Here is a 24,607-nt window from a genome sequence, read left to right as displayed (position 1 = left end):
CAGATAAGGCTGCATATGCTGCATTCCAAAGGGAAGCTTATTCAGAAAAGCTGAGACTTTTAGCTGGCGATGAAATTGTTTGACAAGTTTGCTAAGCCAGGAATTTGGTTCCAGCCTGGCAAAAATGATAATGCCAATCTGTCCTACAATGTGAAGTTGTGCATTGGCAATGCACAGATTTATGCAAATGAAGGACCTATATTGCTCAGAAGCAGGGGTAAATGCTCTAACTGCTGTCTACAGTTGTTGTAGCCTTTGGTTGCTGTGGCATGCGGGAAAATAGAACTGGCCAAAACACAAGTGCCATGAGCAGAAGTAGAAGAAAACAAGCTGGCAGTAATTGAAGGCCAAAGGCTAATCCAATCAGCCAAGAGGTACAGTCAGTTCTGCTTGTGAATGCCCAATAACTAGATAATAAACTGTAAAAGGCTTCAGCATGCTAACAAATGTGAGACTCCAAGCCCACTCCCCATGGCAGCAACAATGGTACCTCTCTTCCAGGTAAACTAAAAAGTTATTTGTACAATTTGATGCACAGAACAGGGAACCTGTGAGAAAAATCAGACTTCACACCAATGAACAGGTACTTTGTCTAACCTGGTGGTGGAGTAGTACTCAAATAATTTAGTGTAAAAGTAAAAATAACTTGAGCAAAACTGTACTCAAGTAAACGTTGAACTACTCCATTGATCTTTCTACTTAAGTAAGAAAGTTCTTCCTTGAAAATATACCTTTAAAGTAATAGCACTTGTTTAATGTATTCCCTAATTCAACAGTATAATACGGCATTAGGTGTGCCTACTGAATTTATATTTTGTTGAAACAAAAAAGAGAACAGGTTGTGCCATTTTAGTTAAAAATGTGCAGATTATGCTACTTACAAAACCAGACCTTCATGTCCTAGAGTGTCCAGACAAAAAATCCTCCACTAACCAACACCCACTCACTGCCCCCATTATGAATATTCTACAAATAATTCGGAGTCCATATCAAGGACAGGTTGAATTGGTCTTGGAATACAGACACATCAAATAAGAAAGGGCAAAGCAGGCTGTTTTTCCTCAGGAGACTGTGGAATGTGATATCCTTCATATCTTCTACAACTCTAGTAGTGAAGGAGAGAATTAAAACAATTAAGTGCCATTATGGCAATTCTGCACATTTTATCTCTAACATACAAACAACTGAGTATTTTCAAACAACAAATTATTCTATTACATACTATTATATATTATATATCTGTCCATCGAGCTTCTATAAAAAGGCAATTTTCCCCCTAATATAATTTCACCTTTTTTGTTCATTGCAGGGTCAGTACCGAAATAAGTTTAGCAGGTGGGGCACTGGATTTTCCTGGGGACTAATGAGCGATTACAGTAGAAATAAAGTGTATAGTATTTTTGATTTACAGCAAATGTGCCTAAGAGTGTATAAGCAAGAAAGACAAGTGCAAACATATCTTTTTCATACAGAGTGCAAAGCTGCAGGTTCATATGATAATAAAACTAAGGCAGGTTGTATTGATCAAAGGTGTGGCACTGGCACACATACAGAAAAGCAACACACATCACTCAATGTACATCATTGTGCAACAGGAGATCACAAAATGAAACAAAATAGAAAAATGTAAAAAATATATAAATAGTTCAGATTACCACTGCATACCACTATGAAAAGTTGTTAATACTGAGCTATTTAAAGTAAAAGTGCACCAGGCTGATGTGCAATATCACTTTGGCAGTTGTTAAATCACTGAACTTACCTTTTTAAGAGGTGAACTTGAAGAGTCCATAAACTGAACTTCAGTTGAAGCAATTTGCTCAAAATTTCTCTTTAATTTTTGCTTTCATTGCACCACTGGGCTCTTGCTTTGAATGGCCATCCATTTTCTGTTTTATGGCATGATAACACAGCAAATGTTCGATGTCATACAACCGACTTATTAGAAACCTGCTCTAATTGTGCCCCGCTCACTCTTATTATTGTTTTAAAAGTTTTTTCTATTTATGTCTCTTTGGACAGGTTTATATTCGTGAGGATCAAAGCGAGGCAGTGGTGAGAGCTGCAAAGTATGTTGCTGTGAGTGTCTGTACTGTCAATAAAAACTTGGACTTCTCCTGTTATTAGATTTTTTTTTCTGCCACATGCAAAGACCCCTTTATGAGAAGGGCCCCAAGGTGTGTGCCTGAGTCACACTGATGGTAGATTTGGCAATGCATAAATTTATTGGTTTACTATTATGTTTATGTATTCTGTTTAAAACAAATTCAATAAAAAATGGTACAAAAATATTAATACAATCTAATATAAATGCAGTTTTACAATAGCTATGTTTGTCCAAAACTCCCAAGTGTGACACATGTTCAAATAATTCCATAGTCCACATATCTTCAGTTTAAAGGTTGTGATAAAATTCAAAACAAAATAGCTGGGAAAAAACTGATATTACAAAGAAAGGAAAAGTTCTTGTTTAAAGAAGGTTATGTTTATGTCTTACCTATTTTGCTTCATTTTTCTCTGTATATGGTCATATAGTCATAGTTTGATATGTTAATAAAATGTTTGTAAAACAATCAGGAGACAGGAAACTGTATGCCAATGTTCTGTTTGTCCATGCTTCTAGCAGTGAGGCTATTTCCTAACTGGCTTAATTAATACTCTGTTTTTACAGGAATAGCTAAGAAAGCTCTATTACATACTAACTTACAGGGGAAGAAGATTACAATATAATCAAAATAACTGTGATTCTAATATTCTATTGAAATTAGGAGGCATGTGTGAATTTAACATTTACTTTCTAAGATTGACTTTTACAGTTTCTCTGTTGCAAGTGTATGATGAACAAGAAAGTGATCAAAGTTAAGAGTTCTTATTCGCCAATGATGATTTAGCACTTAATAGAACAAATCATGAATCAGAATGGCAGTACTTTCACTTGCACTTTAAACATTCAAGCATAAGAGATTGACTGCATCATGCAGGTGCTTTAAACCTCTAAACCAGGGATTCTTAAATCCCTGGACACAATCTAGAAAATCGGCATTATACAGGGACCTAAGAGAAGGATTATTATAATAGTGACACCCAAGTCACATGCAACAAATAACAATAGCATATAATAAAATGGAAATGTTTGCTTTCAAGTATATTTTTTCACATGAGTATTACCAAAAAAAAGAGAGAGAGAGAGACTAACGTATTGTTAAAACAACACTCCCTTTATCTATATTCCAAATCTGTTTACTCAAAGAAGGATGATGGGGCAGCAAGAGCCTATCCCAGCAACCATATGGTGCAAGGTAGGAATGATCTCTGGACAGGATGCCATCCCATCATAGGGTGTACACACACTAGGATCTGTTCAGCAGTTCCAGATCACCTAACGTACTTGTCTCTGGATTGTGGGAGGAAACCAGAACAACAAAAGGAAACACATACACACAGAGCACCTGGGGCTTGAACTTAAAACAATTATTATCATTCAAAACAGGAGCAGATTTCTGAGATGCATCACTGCCAGTGGAATTGCTTAGTTGAAGGTTTAGTAAAGCTGAGATGAATAAATTCCTGGGGTGTGTCCCAAGAATATGACGATTTTTGAAAGCACAGTATGAAAGGTCACTTAACTTTTTAATTTGACTCATGGCATCAATTAATGAATGAAGAAGCTAAAATATTAATTAATCAAAGCAGACTTTTCACCTTTTGTTGAACAAAATTTAAGAAAACATGATTTTAAAATGATCTCCAACATTAACAATACATATATCTAAATGAGTGTGCAAATAGTTTGAAATATTCCAGTTTTCATTTAACAGTTTAATTAACCAAAAAAAAAAGAAGAAACTAAATTGTTCCTAATATATATATATACATACTATGTGTACTTTAAACAGGTAATAGGAAAAATCTTTCTGAATAATTAAGTGAACAGTCCAGTTTAAAATGTTTAATTCTACTAACATCATATTGAATGTCTACTGCTTCTTTCACCTTCATAATATTTTCTGGTGTTCTTGCAGTTCTCAGTGTTCTAAGAAACAAGTATTTTATACTACTAGCAAATTGATATTTATTAAGCTACTTTAAAATGTGTCAAGAAAGAATTCTTCTTTACCAAGGCATGTTAATACAAAGTTCTGTTTGCACCTCACTTGCAGATTTAGATTAAATGTATGCAATAAAGTTGAACAAGTAATGATGAACCAACCAGCTGTCAAAGATGACTGAAAAATTTAGCATAAAACACTGCCACAGCACTGTATATGCTGTCACTGTGTAGCTCATCTATGTTTCGCATTATGTTAATTGAAGTTGATATTTTAATGAATTCTGAGGAAGATTTTTTATTTCTGTAGGGTGATTTTTTTTTTCAGAAACCTCACATTTTGTGGAACACAGTAAAACCCTTTCATTAATCAAACTGTGGAAAAGAAATATCAAATCTATAAACTTTACCAGTATGCACCAGTAAGTCACCATTTGCTGTCTGGTAGATAGCACAAAATAATCACTTTATCAACAGCTTTTCTCTGTGTTTAGCCTTTTGCCCCATCATAGCAATATTTATTGACCACCACTTTTACTTTTTTAATCACCTTACATCAAAGAGTTAAAAGAATTAAAAATGTTCAACACCTCTTAAAGTTGGTTGTTTTTGAATTACTGTATGTTTTAAATCTTTTGTCTAAGGAAAAGTCTGAATTGTGCTAACCACCCACAGAGCTGATGAATAGTTGTTTGTAATTTTCAAAAATAAGGAGCTGATTATCATTCGAAAACCATATTAAGCAGTATTACGTTTGAAATTGAATAAAACATCTTGCAATGCAGCAGAAACTGAATTTAGCAAAATTCATTTTAAAACCCTCATAAGAAGTCCTACATCATTTGTAATTCCAGGTGGTGGTGAACGGTTGCTTAAATATCCAGTAAATATGGTGATGGATGCCATTATGATTTTTATTATTCATTTAAATATGCTACAAAGAAAATAATTAGTACTATATACTTATTCTCAGTTCCTCAGTCCATGTTTATAAGAATCCTATTCAAAGCTGTGGAGACAAGTAGGCTCTGGTGCCATTCTATCACAGAACTCATGCCCGTGACCACTCCATTTAACCTATCACATATACACATATTTGGAAAAAAGACTGGCATGCCTGAAAAAAAACATGCATCTGCCATAAAACCAGTGTTTGGGCTGAGAGCTTTGGATCAGTGCCGCAGTTAACACAGCCTGCTTGTTCTCAAACAATACTTTATGAATTAATATAGGTAAAAATCTACTTACCGACTCTCCAACAAGCCATGTCTTCTCTCCAAGGGCCTTTGTTAAATTTTTCATCAGCACTGGACTGTGAATTAGGAAAAGCTCTTCTATTTGTTTTTCCTGCAGTTGAAAAAAAATTATCTCACTAGCACAGCAAACACTGAGTAGAAAAAAAGATTAAAAGAAAATGTAGCTTTAGAATTTTGTCCAGACATTGTATTAATTATTTTTACATATATTTTTATTTATATATTTTTTTTTGTGCAATTCTTGCAAGGTTTGATTGGTGTGTTTAATTTTTCTCCAAGTTGCACCTACCTCCCCGGGAGCTTACACTTTTCCAATGTCTTGTGTGTTTTGTGTAAGATGTAAATTAATGAATGGTCTTGACTCAATTATGTAATGGAATAAGAAAATACACAAAATAGTACAATCATGCAGAATAATCGTAGTAAAAATAATGCAATGTTTATTCTTTTTTTGTTTGATATAATTCAACATATTTTGTCTGTTAATGATAACAATAATAATAATAACAAAAATAATAAATGCCAATACTAGTAATGATAAGAATACAGTATTAGCTGTTCTTCTTTGGAGACTTGTATGCTGAAAATAAGAAGATGTAGTATTGGCTTTCTGTATTTAATGGAAGTTGTGTAGGGGGTAATAATAAGAAGAAGATTAAGAATAAAAAAATAATAAAAAGAATAAATAATTAAAAATAAATAAAAAGAAAAAGAATGAATAAATATAAAAGGAATAGAAATAATAAAATAAAAAATAAGCATAATATAAATATAGTATTAGCTATTTTATTTAACACAGATTGTTTAGATTAATGATGATAATAACTGAGCTGTCTTGTTTTGTGCACATTAATGAAGGAGTAGTGTTTAATACTTACTTGGTTTTTGTTTTGTGCAAATTGATTTGGTGGAGGAGGATGATAAAAATAGACTACTAAAAGACATGCTAACAATAGCAAATTATAGTATGAAAATGTATTGTGCAGTAGTAGTAGTGTTGCTTGTATCGGTAAATAATTGTAATAATAATGGTCTTATTAATATAATGACAGTAATACTAATACAGTTGTTTTGTGTGCTTTTTCTCTTACTCTTTCAGAATTACTGGCTTTTTTTTTGCAGCAGCAGCTGATCTATTGTTTAGATGTGAGTCTGTGTTTGTGTCAACAGGAAAATTGCTAATATAACCATTTCTTTCTTTAATTGACGTACTGGTTGACTGCATTGTTTTAATAGATCGTGCATCACTTTCATTGTTAATGTAAGTACTCATAGGGTAACATTAAATAAAAAAAATATTTTTATAATATTAGTTTGATGTATATTGTCTTCATAAACGTGGTGGTTTCTTGTTTTTACTTCTTTCTTTTTTTGCTTGCTTGCTTAGACCTTCTTTTTAAAAGTCAGTTGAGTAATTTTATGCTCCAGTTTTTCTTGGTTGTATTATTATTATCATCATCAACACTATCCCAAGCAGTTAAGTTTAGACTATGACACCACACGCTTCATATTTTGTTTATATATCTGGTTATGTGCCTAATCTAACAATCTCTTCATTCATCTAGTTTATTCAACATGGAATACATGCCAGAGTTCTGCCGCAAGGCCAAATGGTGAACTGACCTTGAAAGTGTCATTTGATGCATCCCAGATTGCTCTAGAGTACCATCTGGTCAGTTTTGGGCTGTTCATTCACTGACTCCATGTTGGCAGTTTTTCAGACCTCCAGATTGTACAGTACTGGGGACAAACATTTAAATAGTTGATGAGACATGATGTAGGCTACACCATCATGGTGTGGGCAACAAACCAAAGGGAGCGCAAGGGTGGCAGGTCTCTGACAGCTCAACCACAAACAACAAAAATGCTCTGGAGGCCTATGCCTGCCTCTTTCCTGAGGTGCAATCAGCCACGGGTGAGAGACTGGTCGGCAAGTCCCAGAAATAGAGCAAGAGGCCCATCTGCTTCTGCAACCACAAAGACATGACTTTTGAGGCCCTGTAAGATTTGGCAGATTGGGAAGCAAAGAGGTGAATGGTATTTGGTGTGTGAAGGGGAGAGGAGAGTGAATGAGTGAGTGAGTGAGTGAGGGACAATGCTAACATTTGTGCACCTGTAACCCATACCGCTTTTCTGTTACATTAAGTGGATCTAGTTCCAGAAACTTAAAAAGGCCAGCCTCCATCATTCCTGATGATGTACTGTATAGAGCTTGAGACAGGTAAGTGAAAGTCATACAAGGCAGGTGATAGGTTTGTGTGTGTATACACATATATATATATATATATATATATATATATAAGCATGCTAACTTCACTGACCAGACATTTGCTTTTCCTGTGCCCAGTTTCTGTGGTTAACCTGATGCATCTCTCTCTCTCTTTTTCCCTGCCACAGGGTGTCCTACAACAAACAGCTCATCGGCCAGATACATGAATACACACTGAGAAACAGGACCACCTGTCTGTGCAGATATTTGCTGGAAGAGCACATAAGATCCTGGATGTCATGGTCAACACAGTACCTATAAATGTGCACCAAGTTCTTGGCTCATGGCGTCCCACCACCTGCTGTGCCCACTCCCCCCTTGCCAATGACCCCAGTGCCAGGTGGAATCTGGTTGTTGTTGATGTGTGCTAGGGAGGTGACCATGTGGCTGGAAGACACCAAGGCCCAGATTACCTCCTTCTTCAGCTCATTCTTGAAGATGACACCGATCGCCTGCCCGTCCATTCCTGTAATCCTTCCCTCTAGCGTTCTCGCATCCGAGCCGATGGTTCTCTCCCTTTCCTCAGGTGACCAAGAATCTTGCCGGCATGGGAGTCTGGGTGATAGCATAGGTAACAAGCATGGCCTTATCCTCATCAGCATCCTAACCGCTAACAAGGGTGCAGGCTTGCACCCCATGGCTGTAAGGATTCTGCAATGGTACAGGGAGGCCAGCGTTTCCCCTCCTCAGGCTCAGTACGTGGAATACGACAGCTGTTCCCTTGTGGGAAAATCCAAGGTGGCATCCATGTTCCATGAGTGGAATTGGCAAGTGGTGCAGCTCGACGTGTTGCACCTCATGCAATGCTTTGCAGCAGGTGTTACCACAGAAAGCCACCCAATGTACTTCCTATTCATGGGGCATCTCTCCTTCACCATTTTTGAGTGGGATGAGGGGAATGCCGCCCAGCTTTACCAGGCCTTAGCCACCGAGTCTGTGAAAGGACCTAGGGGCTCCCACATCAGTGACATATCGCTTAAGGATCTGTCCCGGCATTGCAGCCACTGCACGTGTGGGCAGTGAAGACTGAGGAGATGCTGTAGCCTTTAGGGTTGCCAAAAATACCATGGGCATCCTGCTGCTGGACCATGACAAGATCCAGGACCACCTCCACTATATCCAGGACTCGTCTGATGTATACCTGTACATACAGACCATGCAGCTGGTCAAATGGGGGATCACACTGCTAGTGTTAAGTGTGCATTGGGCTCCTCTTCCTTGAAGTCTTTCCACCTGGACTCACTTCATACATGATAAGGATCCAGAACCTGTCCTCTCTCTGTGTCAGGGAGGGTGAAGGAGACATTGTTTTTCTTTCTTTTTCTCACTGTGTCTATCTCTCTACAACTTTCTTTCTGGCACTTCAGTGAGTGTGACTCACTTCCTTGAATATCTTCTGGAAGGGCACAGCAAAACGAGGACCGTGCAGTCTAAACTGCTACAGTGGCCATCTCTAGCCTTCCTTCTGTCTGCTTGGCATGAAGCTGTTTGAGGATTACACCCAGTTGCAAACTACACTGGAGAGGAGGGTGGCTATGTCTGTCTGTCTGTTTTTTTTTCTGTCATGTTGCCCATTTCACAGGACAGCATCTAGTAGCTCTTTTCTTAGACCAGTCAAGTGCTGGAGGAAGAGATAGGGATCCTGATGTTCCAGATGGGATCCAGGATGACAACTACTAAGAAAGTATTGACGAGGGCTTCCTGGAACTGGTAGAGGGAGACCATCTTTGGTCTAGAGGAGCACTTTGTCTCGCCGACCAGCAGATCCACATCATCATTATTGGAGTCTTCCCCTTGCACCCAGGCCATTTCCAGGGTGTGCCACAATTAGGTAAGTCTTTCAAAAGAAAGTATGCCCGTGGATTATCTCACAAGTTCCTCTCCCTCTTCCCACAGGATAGCTTGGGGCTTGATGGTGCCCCAAGATACCAACATGTGGTCAACCTGGCCTGCTGTCTCGTGGAGTTACATCACTATGCCTTCATGACACAGCACTAGCTGGCGGAGATCTGGGTATGATTACCATCCCATGGTAAGTACTTGCCTCTTCGACAGCAATAGCCTCCTTCCTTTTGTTCATATGTGTCAATGGCAGGACTGATTTTCTTCTCCCCTCTTCAACTGGTGCATAAGTAGCAAAGCTGCACAAATTCCCAAATGTCAGCGATGTTGTTCACCCCAAGGGAACCACCATTTCCGGCGTGAAGGTGAACCAGTGTCAGCGATCATGAGTGATTACTTCTGCATCCGGGAGAACATCCAGAGCAACTCGGTACTCTCACCCTGCACCAGCATCCAGGTATTCCCCTTCAATCGGCGCACCCTGATGCAGTGGAGGGCACAGATGAAGCTCTGGGCTGTAGGTTCCTTTGTGCCTTTCTTATCCTCTCTCACTTACTTTGTTTTGTGTTCCCGCAAGCACTACATTCACACTAGGGACATAGCACAGGAGCTCTGCCCCTGCCCAGTGTCTTGGTGCTGGCTTCAGAGCTCACCTCAGCCATGCGCCTACGGCCAGCGGGTCCTGAGCTAATGGCTGTCCAGCTTTTTCAGTTCACTGACCCACATGACCTGTCTGGTCAGATGACCTGCCAAGCTCTGGGCCCTGCGGACATGGTACAGTCCACCATTGGGTACCTACTACCCAGGCAGTCACTGCTATTCCTATGGCTCCTCCACCATCAACTCTTCTGTGTCACTCACTATGGCCTGGCAGCACAGGAAGAGAGACTGGAGTCAGAGGAGTGGGTGCACCAGCAAGGGATTCCCCTTAAGCAGAGGAAGAAAATGGAGGCCTTCACCTGCCAGCATTGTGGCAGTCCATAAACTAAAGCGTTCAACTGCAGCCGCTTTGGAGGGGAATCCTTTTGCTCCACTACTACTGGTAGGAAGGTACAGGAGTGGCTGCAGGAAAAAAAGAAGGGTGAAGCTGTGATGGTAGTAGAACCGTCACCAGGGGCCTCATGTATAACGCCGTGCGTAGAACTCGCACTATAACATGGCGTAAGCACAAAAGCCGAAATGTGCTTACGCACAGAAAAATCCAGATGCAGGAATCTGTGCGTACTCCAACTTCCACGTTCTTCCGCTACATAAATCCCGATCAGCGTGAAAACTAACGCCGTGCGCGCATTTTGTAACGCCCCAAATCCTCCCAGAATTACGCCTATTTGAATATGCAAATCAATATAAATCGCCCTTAAGCGCAGCCTTCTGTGAAAAGACAATGGGAAAAGCACGGGGGGAAACATAAGAATTTCAGCGAATACCAAGTGGAGGCAAAGGAAAAACATACTATTTGTTCAAATAAACCGTGGGATAATCAACAAAATGAAGTTGATCGAGTGACATAGCGTGTTGGAGAAACTTGAAAGCTCACATTCACAAAATCGCACAGTGCCGGAAATAAAAAGAAGTCACATATCAAAGTTGCCGTAAAAAGAAGAGTTGTAGCCCACTGTCTGAGTGTCATATGAAAGCTTATTAGGGTACAGAGAAAAAAGGCACACGGTAGGGAAAAAGCACGAAATGTCAACTTTAATCTCGAATTTTCCACTTTAATCACGTAGTTTATTTTGTCATTTAGTAGAACATTATAAACTTCATCTTAAAATCGTTTAATTAACCAGTTTCTCAAAATTACATCGTAATTAAAGTAGCACGTTAAATGCTTTGTTTTGTATTTGATCTTCTACTCGTATGTGATCTATGTGTGTGAATCACTACTTGCTTCTTAAACTGGCTCTCTTCCTCTAACTGGACACAGAGTCCATTACATTTGTGATATTACAGCTCTCTGAATAACTAAAATACTGAGATGTATACGTATACGTTTTGTTGTTGTTTGAGAGTTTAGGAATTTCCCCTCCTCTTTCAGAATAGTATGCACCTATTGCCTTTAGACGAATGTGTAGGAACTGCATAAAAAATCTTTTATGCCATTAGTTTGTCAGTCAGTGGTGAGGATAGGTGTCACTATTGCAATTTCCCCCATACCATGCTGCTGGCTGTTTTAAAGGTATTTTTTCAACTTTTTAAGCCAGGGTACCTCCTAGATTTTGGGAGAGCATCAGCACTGGTGTAGAGAGGTTTTGGCTGTTACTGAGCCATTGGATCAGTTATCTGACCTGTTTTCTTTCTACCGTTATATTTTTTTTGGCAGCTTCTGACTATGTGCATTTTTAGAGCTCTTGCCCATAGCAACTGTGCATGAAAGTTTTCTGTTATTTATTAATTTTTGTCATTTTTTTGTTTGGATACAACCATTTTGTTTTGCTTGATTGTTAAATATTATTTTTATGTATTATTTACCATTTAATGACACCTTTTTCTTGCAGATTTTTGTCCTTTATCTCACCAACAAATCCTGGGTTATGACTCGTCCTACAATAAACATCAGTAACTTTGGTTTCAAAACACTGTGTGCTTTATATGAGTGACAGGGCATCTTGAGTGCTGTCCGGCTATGAACAGCTAGCGGGCACTGACTTCAGACAGTGTATCATGACAGAAGCAGGAAGGGGCAGGGGGGTATGCCTTCTTCATCATTCGTCATCATAAATATAGGAGCCAAACTTGTCAGTGTAATGAAGAGTGTTGTCACTTGCAGTATACAGGTCCCTAATGTGTAGATTTTCAGGATGTTAGAGTAAGAAAAATATCTGCAGAAAATTCAAGCAGACCCATGGAAAATACTGCTAACTACAAGGTCACATTGTGACAAATACTATTTTTATTCATAAACAGGCCAATTAAGTGACAGCAGCACAAGTTAGCTGCCAAGTTGTTTGCGTTTTCCATTAGACTTAATCAAAGTCATTGTGCAACTATCCTTTACCTTAACTTCTTTATTCTTCTCATTCCAAGGAATCATAATTGTGAAGTCATTCATGCAGTCCACTAATGCATCTGTTTGAGCTTCTTCCAGACTGGTAGCACCAGCTAATCCTGTGTGAAGGTAGTTAACATAAAAATGCAGAAAAGTAAAGCAGAAACTGCAATAACTTATTAAGTGCAGCTTATGTTACAAGCCGTAGAAACTTATAGAAAAATGAACATGCAAACAGAATTAATGTTGAAATGACTGGGGCTCTGATGTCACAATCTTGCTCTTAAGTTGAATGGCAATATGCTGTTTAATTTAACAAACTGAATAGCTAGTAGGCACTGCCAAGTTAGGAAGAGCAGATTTCAGGTCTCCCTCATTGCTTCCCATTTTCCTTTGGATGACAATCAAATAATACTTTAGTTATGTTTTTAATGAACAGTTGCATGTAGGTAATATAGTGGGTCATTTTAATTGAACTTATTCTTAATACTGAGAAGAATAGAAGTTGTTTGAAATGCTGGAAATTAAATCCTATGAAAAGCAAGACATCCTGTGAAATGTGAAAACCACAGAGATGTTTGAGTGCAGGTATACAATAAATGCCCATGTAATATAGTGTGTGTAGGAACTCTTAATAATATCAACATGAATATATCTCCCCTTGGGAACCTCAAAGACAATGTAACATGTGTGCTCTTCCTCTGTTGTGATGGAGGGTAATTTATGTGTGTAAAAAAAAAAAACACCAGGCTGGTCCAGTTACATGTTGTGCCTTTACGGGAGCTCTGTCTTTCATTTTTTATTTACGACTATTATTTTACTACTGATGTTTTAAATGTTATCAGTTATTAATGTTAATATTTGTCCTTTGGTTTAATATTATTATTTTTAAATGAATCTTTAAATTAAATTGATTAGATGTTGCTGACAGTGTGCTGGACCTTTTCAAATGGCTGCAAGCTTAGTTTAAAAGAGTGTCCAACATCTGACAATGTACAGACTCTAAGAACAAACAAAAACAGGTATACTTTATTTGTCCCCAAAGACAAATTAACTTTACAGAAGCTCAAGAAAAAGAGCTGCTGCTGTCAATCGCAGGCTTGTTAGGTGGGAAGTAAGACATGATCAGATCTGCTCAGTTGTACTGCATGTTTACGTTTAAAGGCACTGGCAATCGAATAGAGCAAGTCCAGTTTGTTGCATCCACAAATCCAACAGACCAATTGAAGTTTGTTGGTTCCGATGTCCCTTGGTTACTACAACAGCCTTCTTGGGTCATAATGATTAGTTTCTTAAAATATTAAATAGTGTGAATCATTTCTGTTCCTCAGAATAAGTAAACATTTATTAGGATGATATAGCATATCTCCATTAGCAATAAGAAGGACAAATTCAATGACTGGATAACACATTTTAGTTTTAATAATGATATGCTCGCTCATTTCCAAACTCCCTTCTGCTTTTTCCACTCCATCTGATTTTATCAGGTGAAAACATCTGAAATAAGAAGTTTAATCTGATTCTCCACAATGACTCACCATGACGTGTGAAAAGTTCATCAAACTTATTTAAAGGCAATTAAACATTTCACATTTATGAAGACAGGCCAGTTCTGAGTATTTTCGGCCTTACTTTTATCCTTGCTCAATTTTCTTTCAGTCTCTCCTGTGATAAGGTGCAACAGGCAGCAGTGATAACAGTGGTATCTGTGGAATTCAGGAACATTGAATATATCCCACATAATGTTCTCAAAATCTCTTACATTCTTAATGTTATAGATATAGGAACCGATCATATTCTATCTATCTATTCTAACTCTATGTCAATTTTCAAGTTCCCAGCATGTGTTAATGGCAGTTGATATGAATGCATAGCTCGGGTCTGTATCAGTGATGAAAGCAGTGTATCTTCAATTTAAAAATTAATTTAAGATTTATAGTGACAAGTTAGAGACCTGATCTTAATAATAATTAATTGGTTAATATTCATTAAAAAAGCCAACCCCTACACCCCAACCCCCCAAAAAAAGGCAGCGTGGCAATGAGCTCCTGTAAAAGGCAGCCACCAGTGCGGAACCCATCAGGGATGTGGAATATATTATATATTTCCATTCTCACTAGGTAGCACTGTAATCGCCACCTAAGGAACCCTAATACACCCTATCAGAGGAGTGTGGAAAGGAGAAAGATTTGGAGTATGGATTAAAGTAAGGTGGAAAGGATTCAGTCCTTGCCTGACTCAATATGATGAGAAATGTTCAGTTGCTTTTATATAAGTTGTATGAACTGTTATTTCTCATGGCGTGGTAAAATACTGTGACATTTTGACCTGAAAACTGTTTTTCACCTCATATTTCATGTTCTTTTTTTAAGGCTGGATGGTTTTCATCAGACGGAGTAGAAAAAGCAGGAGGAGGACTGCAGATTTATGTTAATAAGTGATGGATAAAAAGGGAGCACATTATAAATTAAATGTGTGACTAAGACTTTGAAATGTGTATTGAATTTGTCTGCATTACTTTTCAAGTAAATAAGTTACGTCCTGGTAAATAATAACGTAATAAGTTATTGCGGTGGTTTGGCACCCTGCCCGGGATTAGTTCCTGCCTTTTGCCTTGTGATGGCTGGGATTGGCTCCAGCAGACCCCCGTGACCCTGTGTTCAGATTCAGCGGGTTGGAAAATGGATGGATTATCCTGGTAAATAATAACGTAATAAGTTACGTCCTGGTAAATAAGTCCTGGCTGACTTAGTAACAGTGATGATTCACTCTGTACTAGAGTTTGTTTGTTTTTTATTATTATAAGTATCATCTATCTATTCATATGTAATGCTGTCACAGAAAATTGGGTATAGTCCTAATTCACTACAACAGTAACAACAATTTAGTTCTTGTATCGCCCAAAATCACACAAGTAATGCCTCAATGGGCTTTAACAGGTCTTATTTCATGACGTATCCCCAAGATGGCAAGAAAAAGACTCCCAAAAAAAGAAAAAATACCTTTGTAGGATTGAAAAATGGAAACAATCTTGGGAAAGGCAATTCAGAAAGAGACAACCTTCCAGGTAGGTTGTGTGTGCAATGGGTGTGAAAAAATAGGGTAAATATAATACACAAAACAGAACACAAGCAATCTTCTTTACAAAGCTAGATGGCAAATATGTATCTGCCATTACCACTTCAGAATTATAGAATACTAACATTGAATATAGAATAGTAGTACAAACTACAGGGCAAAATGCAAATATAGAATATACTACTCACTAAATACAGAACTATCACATATGAAGACACAAATTTGTACAAATGCATAAACAACAAAGTAGAAACTAATTAACATAAATGAAAAACAACTTTATCTGCCTATTGGCTAATTGTAGAACCACTGCCAGATTATAGAAATCGAGTCGGACCACCCAGACACAGTCAAAATCCTGGAGACCGCCAACTAGCCACCTTCCTTGTACTGGCCATTCTACAGCTGAGTCAGTGCTAGGCCAGCCAATCTAATGAAAGGACTACTTCATGATTCCATTGCTCCTCATTTTGCAGAAGTCAATGCTACTACAAATAAATGCATAAATTAATTTCTCATTATCCTGCATATTTAGTAGATGCCTTAATTTTCCAACATTTTTAAGATGGCATAAGCATGTTTTGGATAGTTTTGTAATGTACACTTTAAATGACATGCTAAGACAAACATAACCCCTAGATTGCAGGCGAATTCAGTAAAACTAATGGTGATTCCAAATGAGTTAAATAATGACAAAATATTGTTGCAATCAGTATCATTACATCCAATAATTAACATTTCTGTTTTTCTGTGTTCAGTGACTCATCCATCCATTCCTTTAGCTCAATAGTACATCTAATTTAGGACAACATCAGAGAACTGAGAGTTATTTACATATGAGTAAAAACTAACATTGTTTTCCAATGACAGTAAAGGCCCCAGTACTGAACCTTGTGGGACACCATATCTGACATCTGTGTGTAATGATGGAGTACTGTCAGTACATTTCCCTACTTACTTTAATGGATTTGATAAATAAGAACTAAACCAGGCAAGGACATTAAACCAATGTTAGTTTCCAGCCTGTGTAGTAAACAGAATGTTCAATGGTATCAAATGCTGTGCTTAAATCTAACAACATAATTACATTGGAATTTCCTTCATCAGAAGATATCAGAATGTCGTTTACAACATGTTAGTGCTGTTTCTGTACTGGTGTGGAAGCCAGGCTGGAATTTTCTGAAATAAATTATTATCTGTCAGGCGAGACTGAAAACTATTGGCTATTTTTTTTTCAAGTATTTAAAGCAAGGGTAAATTTTAATTGGGTCTACAGTCGTGGCCAAAAGTTTTGAGAATGACACAAGTATTGGTTTTCACAAAATTTGCTGATTCAGTGTTTTTAGATCTTTTGTCAGATGTTTCTATAGTATACTGAAGTATAATTGCAAGCATTTCATAAGTTTATAGTTTTTTATTGATAATTACATTAGGTTTATGCAAAAAGGCAGTATTTACAGTGCTGACCCTTCTTTTTCAAGACCTCTGCAATTACCCTGGAATGCTTTCATGCAAGACTTTACCTTAGTCCTCAACAGTCCGATCCCTGTACCTATTGCAGAATATCAGTCTGTCTCTGTTGTTTTTCTTGGAGATAAGTAGCTTTTTTGCTGCCCTTCTTCATACCAGGCCATCCTCCAAAAGTCCTCACCCCAACTTTATGTGCAGATGCACGAACACCTGCCTGTTGCTATTCCTGAGTAGGCTCTGCACTGGTGGTGCTCCAATCATGGAGCCATAAATAAAGATTTAATTTTTAACATTTAATTATGACAAAACCCCATTGATTCTCTACTAAATAAAATAATGTTGAAAATATGTCATGTGCAGAAGTGTCAGTCCAGTATGCTGCTATAGTATCACTGAGGTATGTGTTTTGCTTTTATTTTGCTTTTTAATTAGTCCCAAACCCATACACTTATGATACCGAACAAAATCTAGAACAGTAGTCTTACCTGTTTCCTTAGCAAGATATCTTGCAATTGCAAGGCTCTGAGGAATAATTATGCCATCCACTTCCATTATAGGAAGTTTCTCAAATGGAATAGCTAGGGAATTAAACAAAAAATGCAAATTTTATTCCTTCATCACAGTATACTGTACTACTAATGGACACTTACTTTGTACAATCTATGCACTTACAATTTCTAACATTAGTAAGTTTCTCACAAATTAATAGAACTTTGAGCCACACAAATAAATACAAAATAATTGAAGTCAAATGAAAGATGAATGATATTTTACTTAATTGCACTATTCATCCACTGTGCCTTGGTTTGTTCAATATACCATGAAACATCCTTTACTTTTTGTGAAGACATCCTGAGAACAGAGTGGTGCCCTAAATCAAGCTTTTCCAGATTTTGATTTTATAGTTTTGTATGGCCAAGCATGTTTTAAGTGATTTATCTCTCTTTGCAAAAATATATTCCCTATATCTGATAAGGAATTTTTTTTTGTACAGCTTTTTTTCTTTTTTCTAAAGCAGGTGCAGTATTAAGCATTATTATATTAAATAGTGTAATAAATTGTTTCATAGAGATTTTATTATACTGAGGACCTCAGAAAAAGAGGTGTTGATGCTCATCAGGCTGGAAAAGGTTACAAAACCATCTCTAAAGAGTTTGGACTCCACAAATCCACGGTCAGACAAATTGTGTACAAATGGAGGAAATTCAAGACCATTGTTACCCTCCCCAGGAGTGGTCGACCAACAAAGATCACTCCAAGAGCAAGGGGTGTAATGGTCGGCGAGGTCACAAAGGACCCCAGGGTAACTTCTAAGCAACTTAAGGCCTTAATCACATTGGTTAATGTTCATGTTCATGAGTCCACCATCAGGAGAACACCGAACAACAAAGTTGTGCATGGCAGGGTTGCAAGGAGAAAGCCACTGCTCTCAAAAAAAAACATTGCTGCTCATCTGCAGTTTGCTAAAGATCACGTGGACAAACCAGAAAGCTATAGGAAGAATGTTTTGTGGAGAGATGAGACAAAAATAGAATTTTTTGGTTTAAAGGAAAAGCGTTTTATGTTTGGAGAATGGAAAACACTGCATTACAGCATAAGAACCTTATCCCAACTGTGAAACATGGTGGTGGTATTATCATGGTTTGGGCCTGTTTTTCTGCATCTGGGCCAGGACGACTTGCCTTCATTGATGGAACAATGACTTCTAAATTATATCAGAGAATTCTAAAGGAAAATGTCAGGACATCTGTCCATGAACTGAATCTCAAGAGAAGGTGGGTCATGCAACAAGACAACGACCCTAAGCATATAAGTCGTTCTACCAAAGAATGGTTAAAGAAGAATCGAGTTAATGTTTTGGAATGGCCAAGTCAAAGTCCTGACCTTAATCCAATCGAAATGTTGTGGAAGGACCTGAAGCGAGCAGTTAATGTGAGGAAACCCACCAACATCCCAGAGTTGAAGCTGTTCTGTATGGAGGAATTCCTCCAAGCCGGTGTGCAGGAATGATCAAAAGTTACCGGAAATGTTTAATTGCAGTTATTGCTGCAAAGGGGGGTCACACCAGATACTGAAAGCAAAGGTTCACATACTTTTGCCACTTACAAATATGTAATATTCAATCATTTTCTTTAATAAATAAATGACCAAGTATAATATTTTTGTCTCATTTGTTTAATTGTTTTATCTTTATCTACTTTTAGGACTTGAGTGAAAATCTGATGATGTTTTAGGTCATATTTATGCAGAAAATTCTAAAGGATTCACAAACTTTCAAGCACCACTGTATTTAAAGGGCCAGGCATTCTTAGTGGCCCTGCCTACCTTCATCATAGCAACAACAGGGCAGCACCACTTGGACAACAGACCAGATTTTCTCCCACCTGGCAGTTTAGGAAAAGTCTTGAAAACACTGGCATAGCTATAGTCAGTGCAGGAGGAGCAGTTGCACAGGCACTCTAGTGACTGTATGGTTGTTGTTTACAAGTCTTCTTAACACCAGAATGAAAATGTTGATGGTGGTATCATGCCCATGACTCCATAAACATTAAACTTGTTGACTTTTTTGTAGCTTATATGCTTAATGTATCTCATTGATAGTGGTCATTTTTTAATTGGATTTAATATCATTTCACATAAAGGCAGGATTTATGAATTTGTTTACACTAGGGTACATTAAATTTCCTGTTAAATCACTGCTTTCAAGTATCTCTGTCTCATATCCTTTCTCTGCACAAAAAGCTATGAATTTCTAATAAATTTTATGCCACCTGCCACATACTGTCCCAGGAGAGCACTTCATTCCTCCACTCAAGTATGAAATCTTTTTTTTCTTGCTTTCTGCCAGTCTATGGCATTAAGAACACATGAAGGACAGCAAAGAAAAACAATAGCACATATGAGGTCAGCACTTAAAATACAGTAATATATTTGTACATTATGCTTACTTTGCTTAATTTCAGGCCAGTCTTTCCATTCTACTCGTATATCTTCATATTTCATACCTGCATATGCAAAAATATATCGTGCCAGTTCGGCTCTTCCTCTCATATTGAAATATGTTAGTTTGTAATTGTACATCTTCACCTTCAAAGAAAAAAAAAAACACAAAAAAGATGATTTATTAAATTGAAATTAATTAATTGTTTTAACAGCTGTAATACTTGAATATAGATACTCTTAATAAACATCTTTCTGCATAAGCCATATGTCAGTTATCTGGATGTAAGTTCAAAAGCCTTTATACTAATAGACCAATGAATGAGCTGGGTGTTTGTATCCTTCTGTTTGTGCAGCTATTGCAGCAGGGTTTGGTGAGTCACCAAGGTAAACCATTGTCCCAAGAGATTTTAACAGAGGGCCTCCACTGCCCACTTAATTGCCAAACATTCCTTTTCAATAGTCAAATAATTACGTTCCCTGTGTAGCAGCTTTCTGCTGAAAAACTTGATTGGGGTGTTCTTGCCCCTCAAAACATTGTGAGAGCACTGCTCCTAAACTGTAAATAAATTCCTTCAAAAAGTCTGGATTGTGCATAACCAAGAATTATGATAAAGCGGCTTTTGGGTCTCCAAAAGCTCTATCATAGACTTTGTTTCGATTCTTTCTGCCTGTCAAGTCAGTGAGGGTGGGCAGCCCAATGTGCAAAATTGGGAATGATCTGCCTATAATGCCCCATGAGCCTGAGAAAGGCACAAACCTGCCTCTGTATTTTGTGACAGGGATATGCAAGCACCTGTCCATTTCAGGCTTCAGCAAACCCTTCCCCAATATAATATCCCAAATAGCAGGTTTCTGATATACCGTGATCCCTCCTCTATCGCTGGGGTTGCATTCCAGAACCCCCCGTGAAAGGTGAAAAATCCTCAAAGTAAAAACCCTATGTTTATATGGTTATTTTTATATATTTTAAGCCCTTATAAACTCTCCCGCACTCTTATAAACTTTTCCCGCACAGTTTTACAGCATAAATCCATTGTAATCACTTAGATATTAGGTAAGATTTGTTGAAATTATGTATGTAAACATACTGTTTATATACAGTAAAACCTAAATATTATTTTAAAGCGTCTCCAATATCACATATGTTACAGCCATTATGATAGACAGGCCACCAGCAATAAATACGTACAATGCAAGAAAAATTGTATACAGTAAAATGTGTGTACAGTGACACTAGACGTACGTTTAGTACATGTACGTAGAAAATTAATTATGGTTACTCACCAACAATGACATGACAACTTGTCCGATAACGATGAGTTTCATTTTACTGCACAACAAAAGGAAAGTGTTACAGCTCTTTTTTTTTTTTTTTTTTTTATTTTTATTAATTTTATTACAATCCATACAAAGCAATCAAAATTTTACAAAAAGAAAAATTGAGTTAAGAACAGATCGATCCCCACCCCTGAGAGAGAGCAAGCCAAATAACGTTAAATTTAAGGCTTGTAAACATACCTAATTTTAAAAAAAAAAAAAAAATTCTCTGTGCTTTATGAACTTATTTTAAAATATTACTGATTAGATCCTGCCATGTTTTGAAAAACGTCTGTACAGATCCTCTAACTGAGTATTTGATTATTTCCAATTTCAAATAATATAACACATCAGTTTCCCACTGACTTAAAAGAGGAGAGTTTGGGTTCTTCCAGTTTATCAGAATAAGTCTGCGTGCCAACAGTGTAGTAAATGCAATCACAATTTGTTTGTCCTTCTCCACTTTAAGCCCCTCTGGAAGAACCCCAAACACAGCTGTTAATGGGTTAGGAGGGATTGTGAGTCCAAGACTGTCTGAGAGGTAATTAAAAATTTTTGTCCAGAATAATGTTAATTTGGAGCAGGCCCAGAACATGTGACCTAGTGAGGCTGGGGCTTGGTTGCAACATTCGCAGGTTGGATCATGTCCTGGAAACATTTTGGAGAGTTTTAGTCGAGACAGATGTGCTCGATATATAATTTTGAGTTGTATAATTGTATGCTTTGCGCATATGGAGCTTGAGTGAATTCTCTGCATTGCTACTTTCCACTCCTTTTCTGATATATTAATTGAGAGATCTTTTTCCCAGTGTACTCTTGGATCTTTGAAAGGGAGGGATTGTAAAAGGATTTTATATATTTTAGAGATGGAGTCTAACTCCTTGAAATTGAGCAATAATTTTTCCAGCATGGTTGAGGGTGCAAGATGAGGAAAATCTGGAAGGTTCTGTTTAACAAAGTTCCTGATTTGAAGATAGTGAAAGAAATGTGTAGCTGGAATGTTAAATTTGGAATGTAATTTTTCATAGGATGCAAAGACATTGTCTATATAAAGATCTCTAAGCAAGTTAATTCCAAATTTTTTCCAGATATTAAAAACTGCGTATGTTTATGAGGGTTGAAAGAGGTGGTTTTCTTGCAGAGGTGCAACAGATAAAAGCTTCTCCATCATAAAATGCTTTCTACATTGGTTCCATATTCTGAGTGAGTGAAACACAATTGGGTTATTAGTATATTGCTGATAACTTGCTTTTATTATGCAGTGTTACAGCTCTTTTAAAGGAGCCTCTTCAGGCAGCTGGGTAGCACCGCTGTTGTTCTTCTTCTGGTAGTCTTCAATCCAAATCCCTAAAGCAAATTCCATCCGGACTACCGCATTATTACGTCCACTTATGACTCGTTTTGCGCCCTGGTTAAAGGAAATTGTGGCTGTAGATCTTATATTCTTTTCCTCCTTTATAAATAAAAAGAATCGTGGACTCATTGATGCCGTAATGGCGTCCTACAGTGGTGTAGCTGTTCCCTTCCTTCAACATATCCAAAACTTTTACCTTTTCGGCAGTCGTTAGCATCTTCTGTTGGAGCCTGGGCACTGCCCCTGAAGCAGGAGCAGATCGTTTTTTAGCCATAATGAAGGGCTTGACTATGCACAAAGATAAACACAAAAGTTAACTTTTTACACAGCGAAACACGTTAATGCCGAATGAGCAAGACAAGACTTCCTGGTTAATGTAGAGGAATCGAATTCAGTGCTCTGTTGCTAAGCCAATCAGCATACAAGAACTTAACTGCGTGCTCTGATTGGGTAGCTTCTCAGCCTTCTGCCAATAGTGTCCCTTGTATGAAACCAACTGAGGAAGCATGTACCAGAAGTAAAAAGACCTATTGTCCGCAGAAACCCACGAAGCAGCGAAAAATCTGCGTTATGTATTTAGATATTTAATTATCCAAATATTAACTGGGATAACCTTGCAGATGGAGGAGCACAAGAGCAGGAGTTTTTAGAAATAATCAGCGACTGTTTTTTAACACAGCATGTTAAAGCACCAACAAGGGGTGAAGCCTGTCTGGATTTAGTATTCTGTAATAATCAGGATAGAATTGAGGGTGTAGAGGTGATTGAACCAGTAGGGTCAAGTGACCATAATGTAATACAATTCTCAGTATTTTGTAAGAGTACAGATGCAAAGACTAAAATTGTTAAGTTGAACTTTGGTAGGGCTAATTTTGAGCAGATGCGACAAAGTCTAAGTAGGATAGACTGGGATAAGCTTTTAAATGTGGAGACAGTCGAGGAGCAGTGGAACAGGTTTAAAAATGTTTTACATGTAATGCAGGACAGATACATACCTAAATTTGGAAGTAATAGGAAACTAAAAAAAACTCCACGATGGATTAATAAAGATTTAAAAAGAAGTTGCAAAGGAAAAAACTGCTGTATAAGGCATATAAGACTAATGACTGCAAAGAGAACCGTAGTGCGTATGAGAAAATGAGGGCAACCATTAAGAAGGATATCAGAGAGGCTAAAAGACGTTGGAGAGGAATATAGCAGATAAGGCGAAAGAAGACCCCAAGAGATTCTTTCAGTATTTTAGTAGTAAAAGAACAGTTAAGGAGGAGGTCAAGTTCATCAGGAATAGTAAAGGGAATTAAAAGATACAGACAATGAAATAGCAGATGCCCTAAACTTACATTTTTCTGAGGTGTTTACAAGTGAGCAAGTGGATAACCTCCCAGAGGTAAACGCAACTACTAAGGAGGTACTGAGGGATTTGGAAATTGTAGAGGGAGAAGTGCTGCTCAGATTAAATAAGATGAAATCAAACAAATCACCAGGCCCAGATAATATTTATCCTCGTGTTCTTAAGGAGGCTAGTGAGTACATATATAAACCCTTGACACATATTTTTAGGAAGTCACTGTGCACTGGAGATTCCAAAGGACTGGAAAATGGCAAATATCATCCCATTATATAAAAAGGGTGACAGGGCAGATCCAAGCAACTATAGGCCAGTAAGCTTAACAAGCATCACAGGAAAATTAATGGAAGGAATTATTAAGGATAAGATTGAGCAACACATGGCAAGGACAGGAGTTATTCTGAACAGTCAGCATGGGTTCAGAAGAGGGAGGTCGTGTTTTACTAACATGTTGGAATTCTATGAGGAGGCAACAAAAGGATACGATCAAAGTGGAGCTTATGATATTATTTATCTGGACTTTCAGAAAGCATTTGATAAGGTGCCACATGAGAGGTTGGGCATCAAGTTAAAAGAAGTGGGAGTTCAGGGTGATGTTTTTAGATGGGTGCAGAATTGGCTCAGACACAGGAAGCAGAGGGTGATGGTGCGAGGAACCTCATCAGAACTGGCTGATGTTAAGAGTGGTGTTCCACA

At 37.7% G+C, this 24,607-nt stretch overlaps 2 protein-coding genes across 9 annotated transcripts in view; one reads left to right on the top strand and one right to left on the bottom strand.

The window, feature by feature from the left end:
* Nucleotides 1-24,607, bottom strand: part of LOC120527556 (hematopoietic prostaglandin D synthase-like) — a 36,967-nt gene that overhangs the window by 7,176 nt on the left and 5,184 nt on the right. Inside the window, exons 2-6 of one of the 4 annotated variants that reach the window (XM_039751118.1) lie at nt 21,177-21,222; nt 19,898-20,036; nt 17,435-17,527; nt 12,411-12,520; nt 5,297-5,395 (exon numbers count right to left, since the gene is read on the bottom strand). In XM_039751118.1, the coding sequence (XP_039607052.1) occupies nt 5,297-5,395; nt 12,411-12,520; nt 17,435-17,527; nt 19,898-20,036; nt 21,177-21,218 (483 nt within the window). In that variant the 5' untranslated portion in view covers nt 21,219-21,222. Of the gene's footprint in view, nt 1-4,635; nt 5,396-12,410; nt 12,521-17,434; nt 17,528-19,897; nt 20,037-21,176; nt 21,223-24,607 lie in introns of those variants that run through there. The other 3 variants (XM_039751117.1, XM_039751120.1, XM_039751119.1) reach the window with 3 other exon arrangements.
* On the top strand, nt 1,129-16,511 carry LOC120527555. 5 transcript variants are annotated; one of them, XR_005633364.1, is made up of 5 exons: nt 1,129-2,079; nt 7,702-9,605; nt 9,710-9,872; nt 11,911-12,530; nt 14,774-16,511. XR_005633364.1 is itself a non-coding variant. In XM_039751116.1 (2 exons), the coding sequence occupies exon 1, from the start codon at nt 7,835-7,837 to the stop codon at nt 8,594-8,596; it is 762 nt and encodes a 253-aa protein (XP_039607050.1). In that variant the 5' UTR covers nt 7,536-7,834; the 3' UTR covers nt 8,597-9,605; nt 9,710-10,578. The 5 variants fall into 5 exon arrangements, 1 of the variants encoding a protein (XP_039607050.1); XR_005633363.1 differs by lacking the exon at nt 1,129-2,079 and adding an exon at nt 6,674-7,525; XR_005633362.1 differs by lacking the exon at nt 1,129-2,079 and having other exon boundaries at nt 7,536-9,605.

This window comes from Polypterus senegalus, chromosome 4 (assembly GCF_016835505.1).
Source record: "Polypterus senegalus isolate Bchr_013 chromosome 4, ASM1683550v1, whole genome shotgun sequence".
Lineage (NCBI taxonomy): Eukaryota > Metazoa > Chordata > Cladistia > Polypteriformes > Polypteridae > Polypterus > Polypterus senegalus.
Note: the sequence above shows the minus strand (reverse complement) of the source record. Positions and strands in the feature narration are given on the sequence as shown.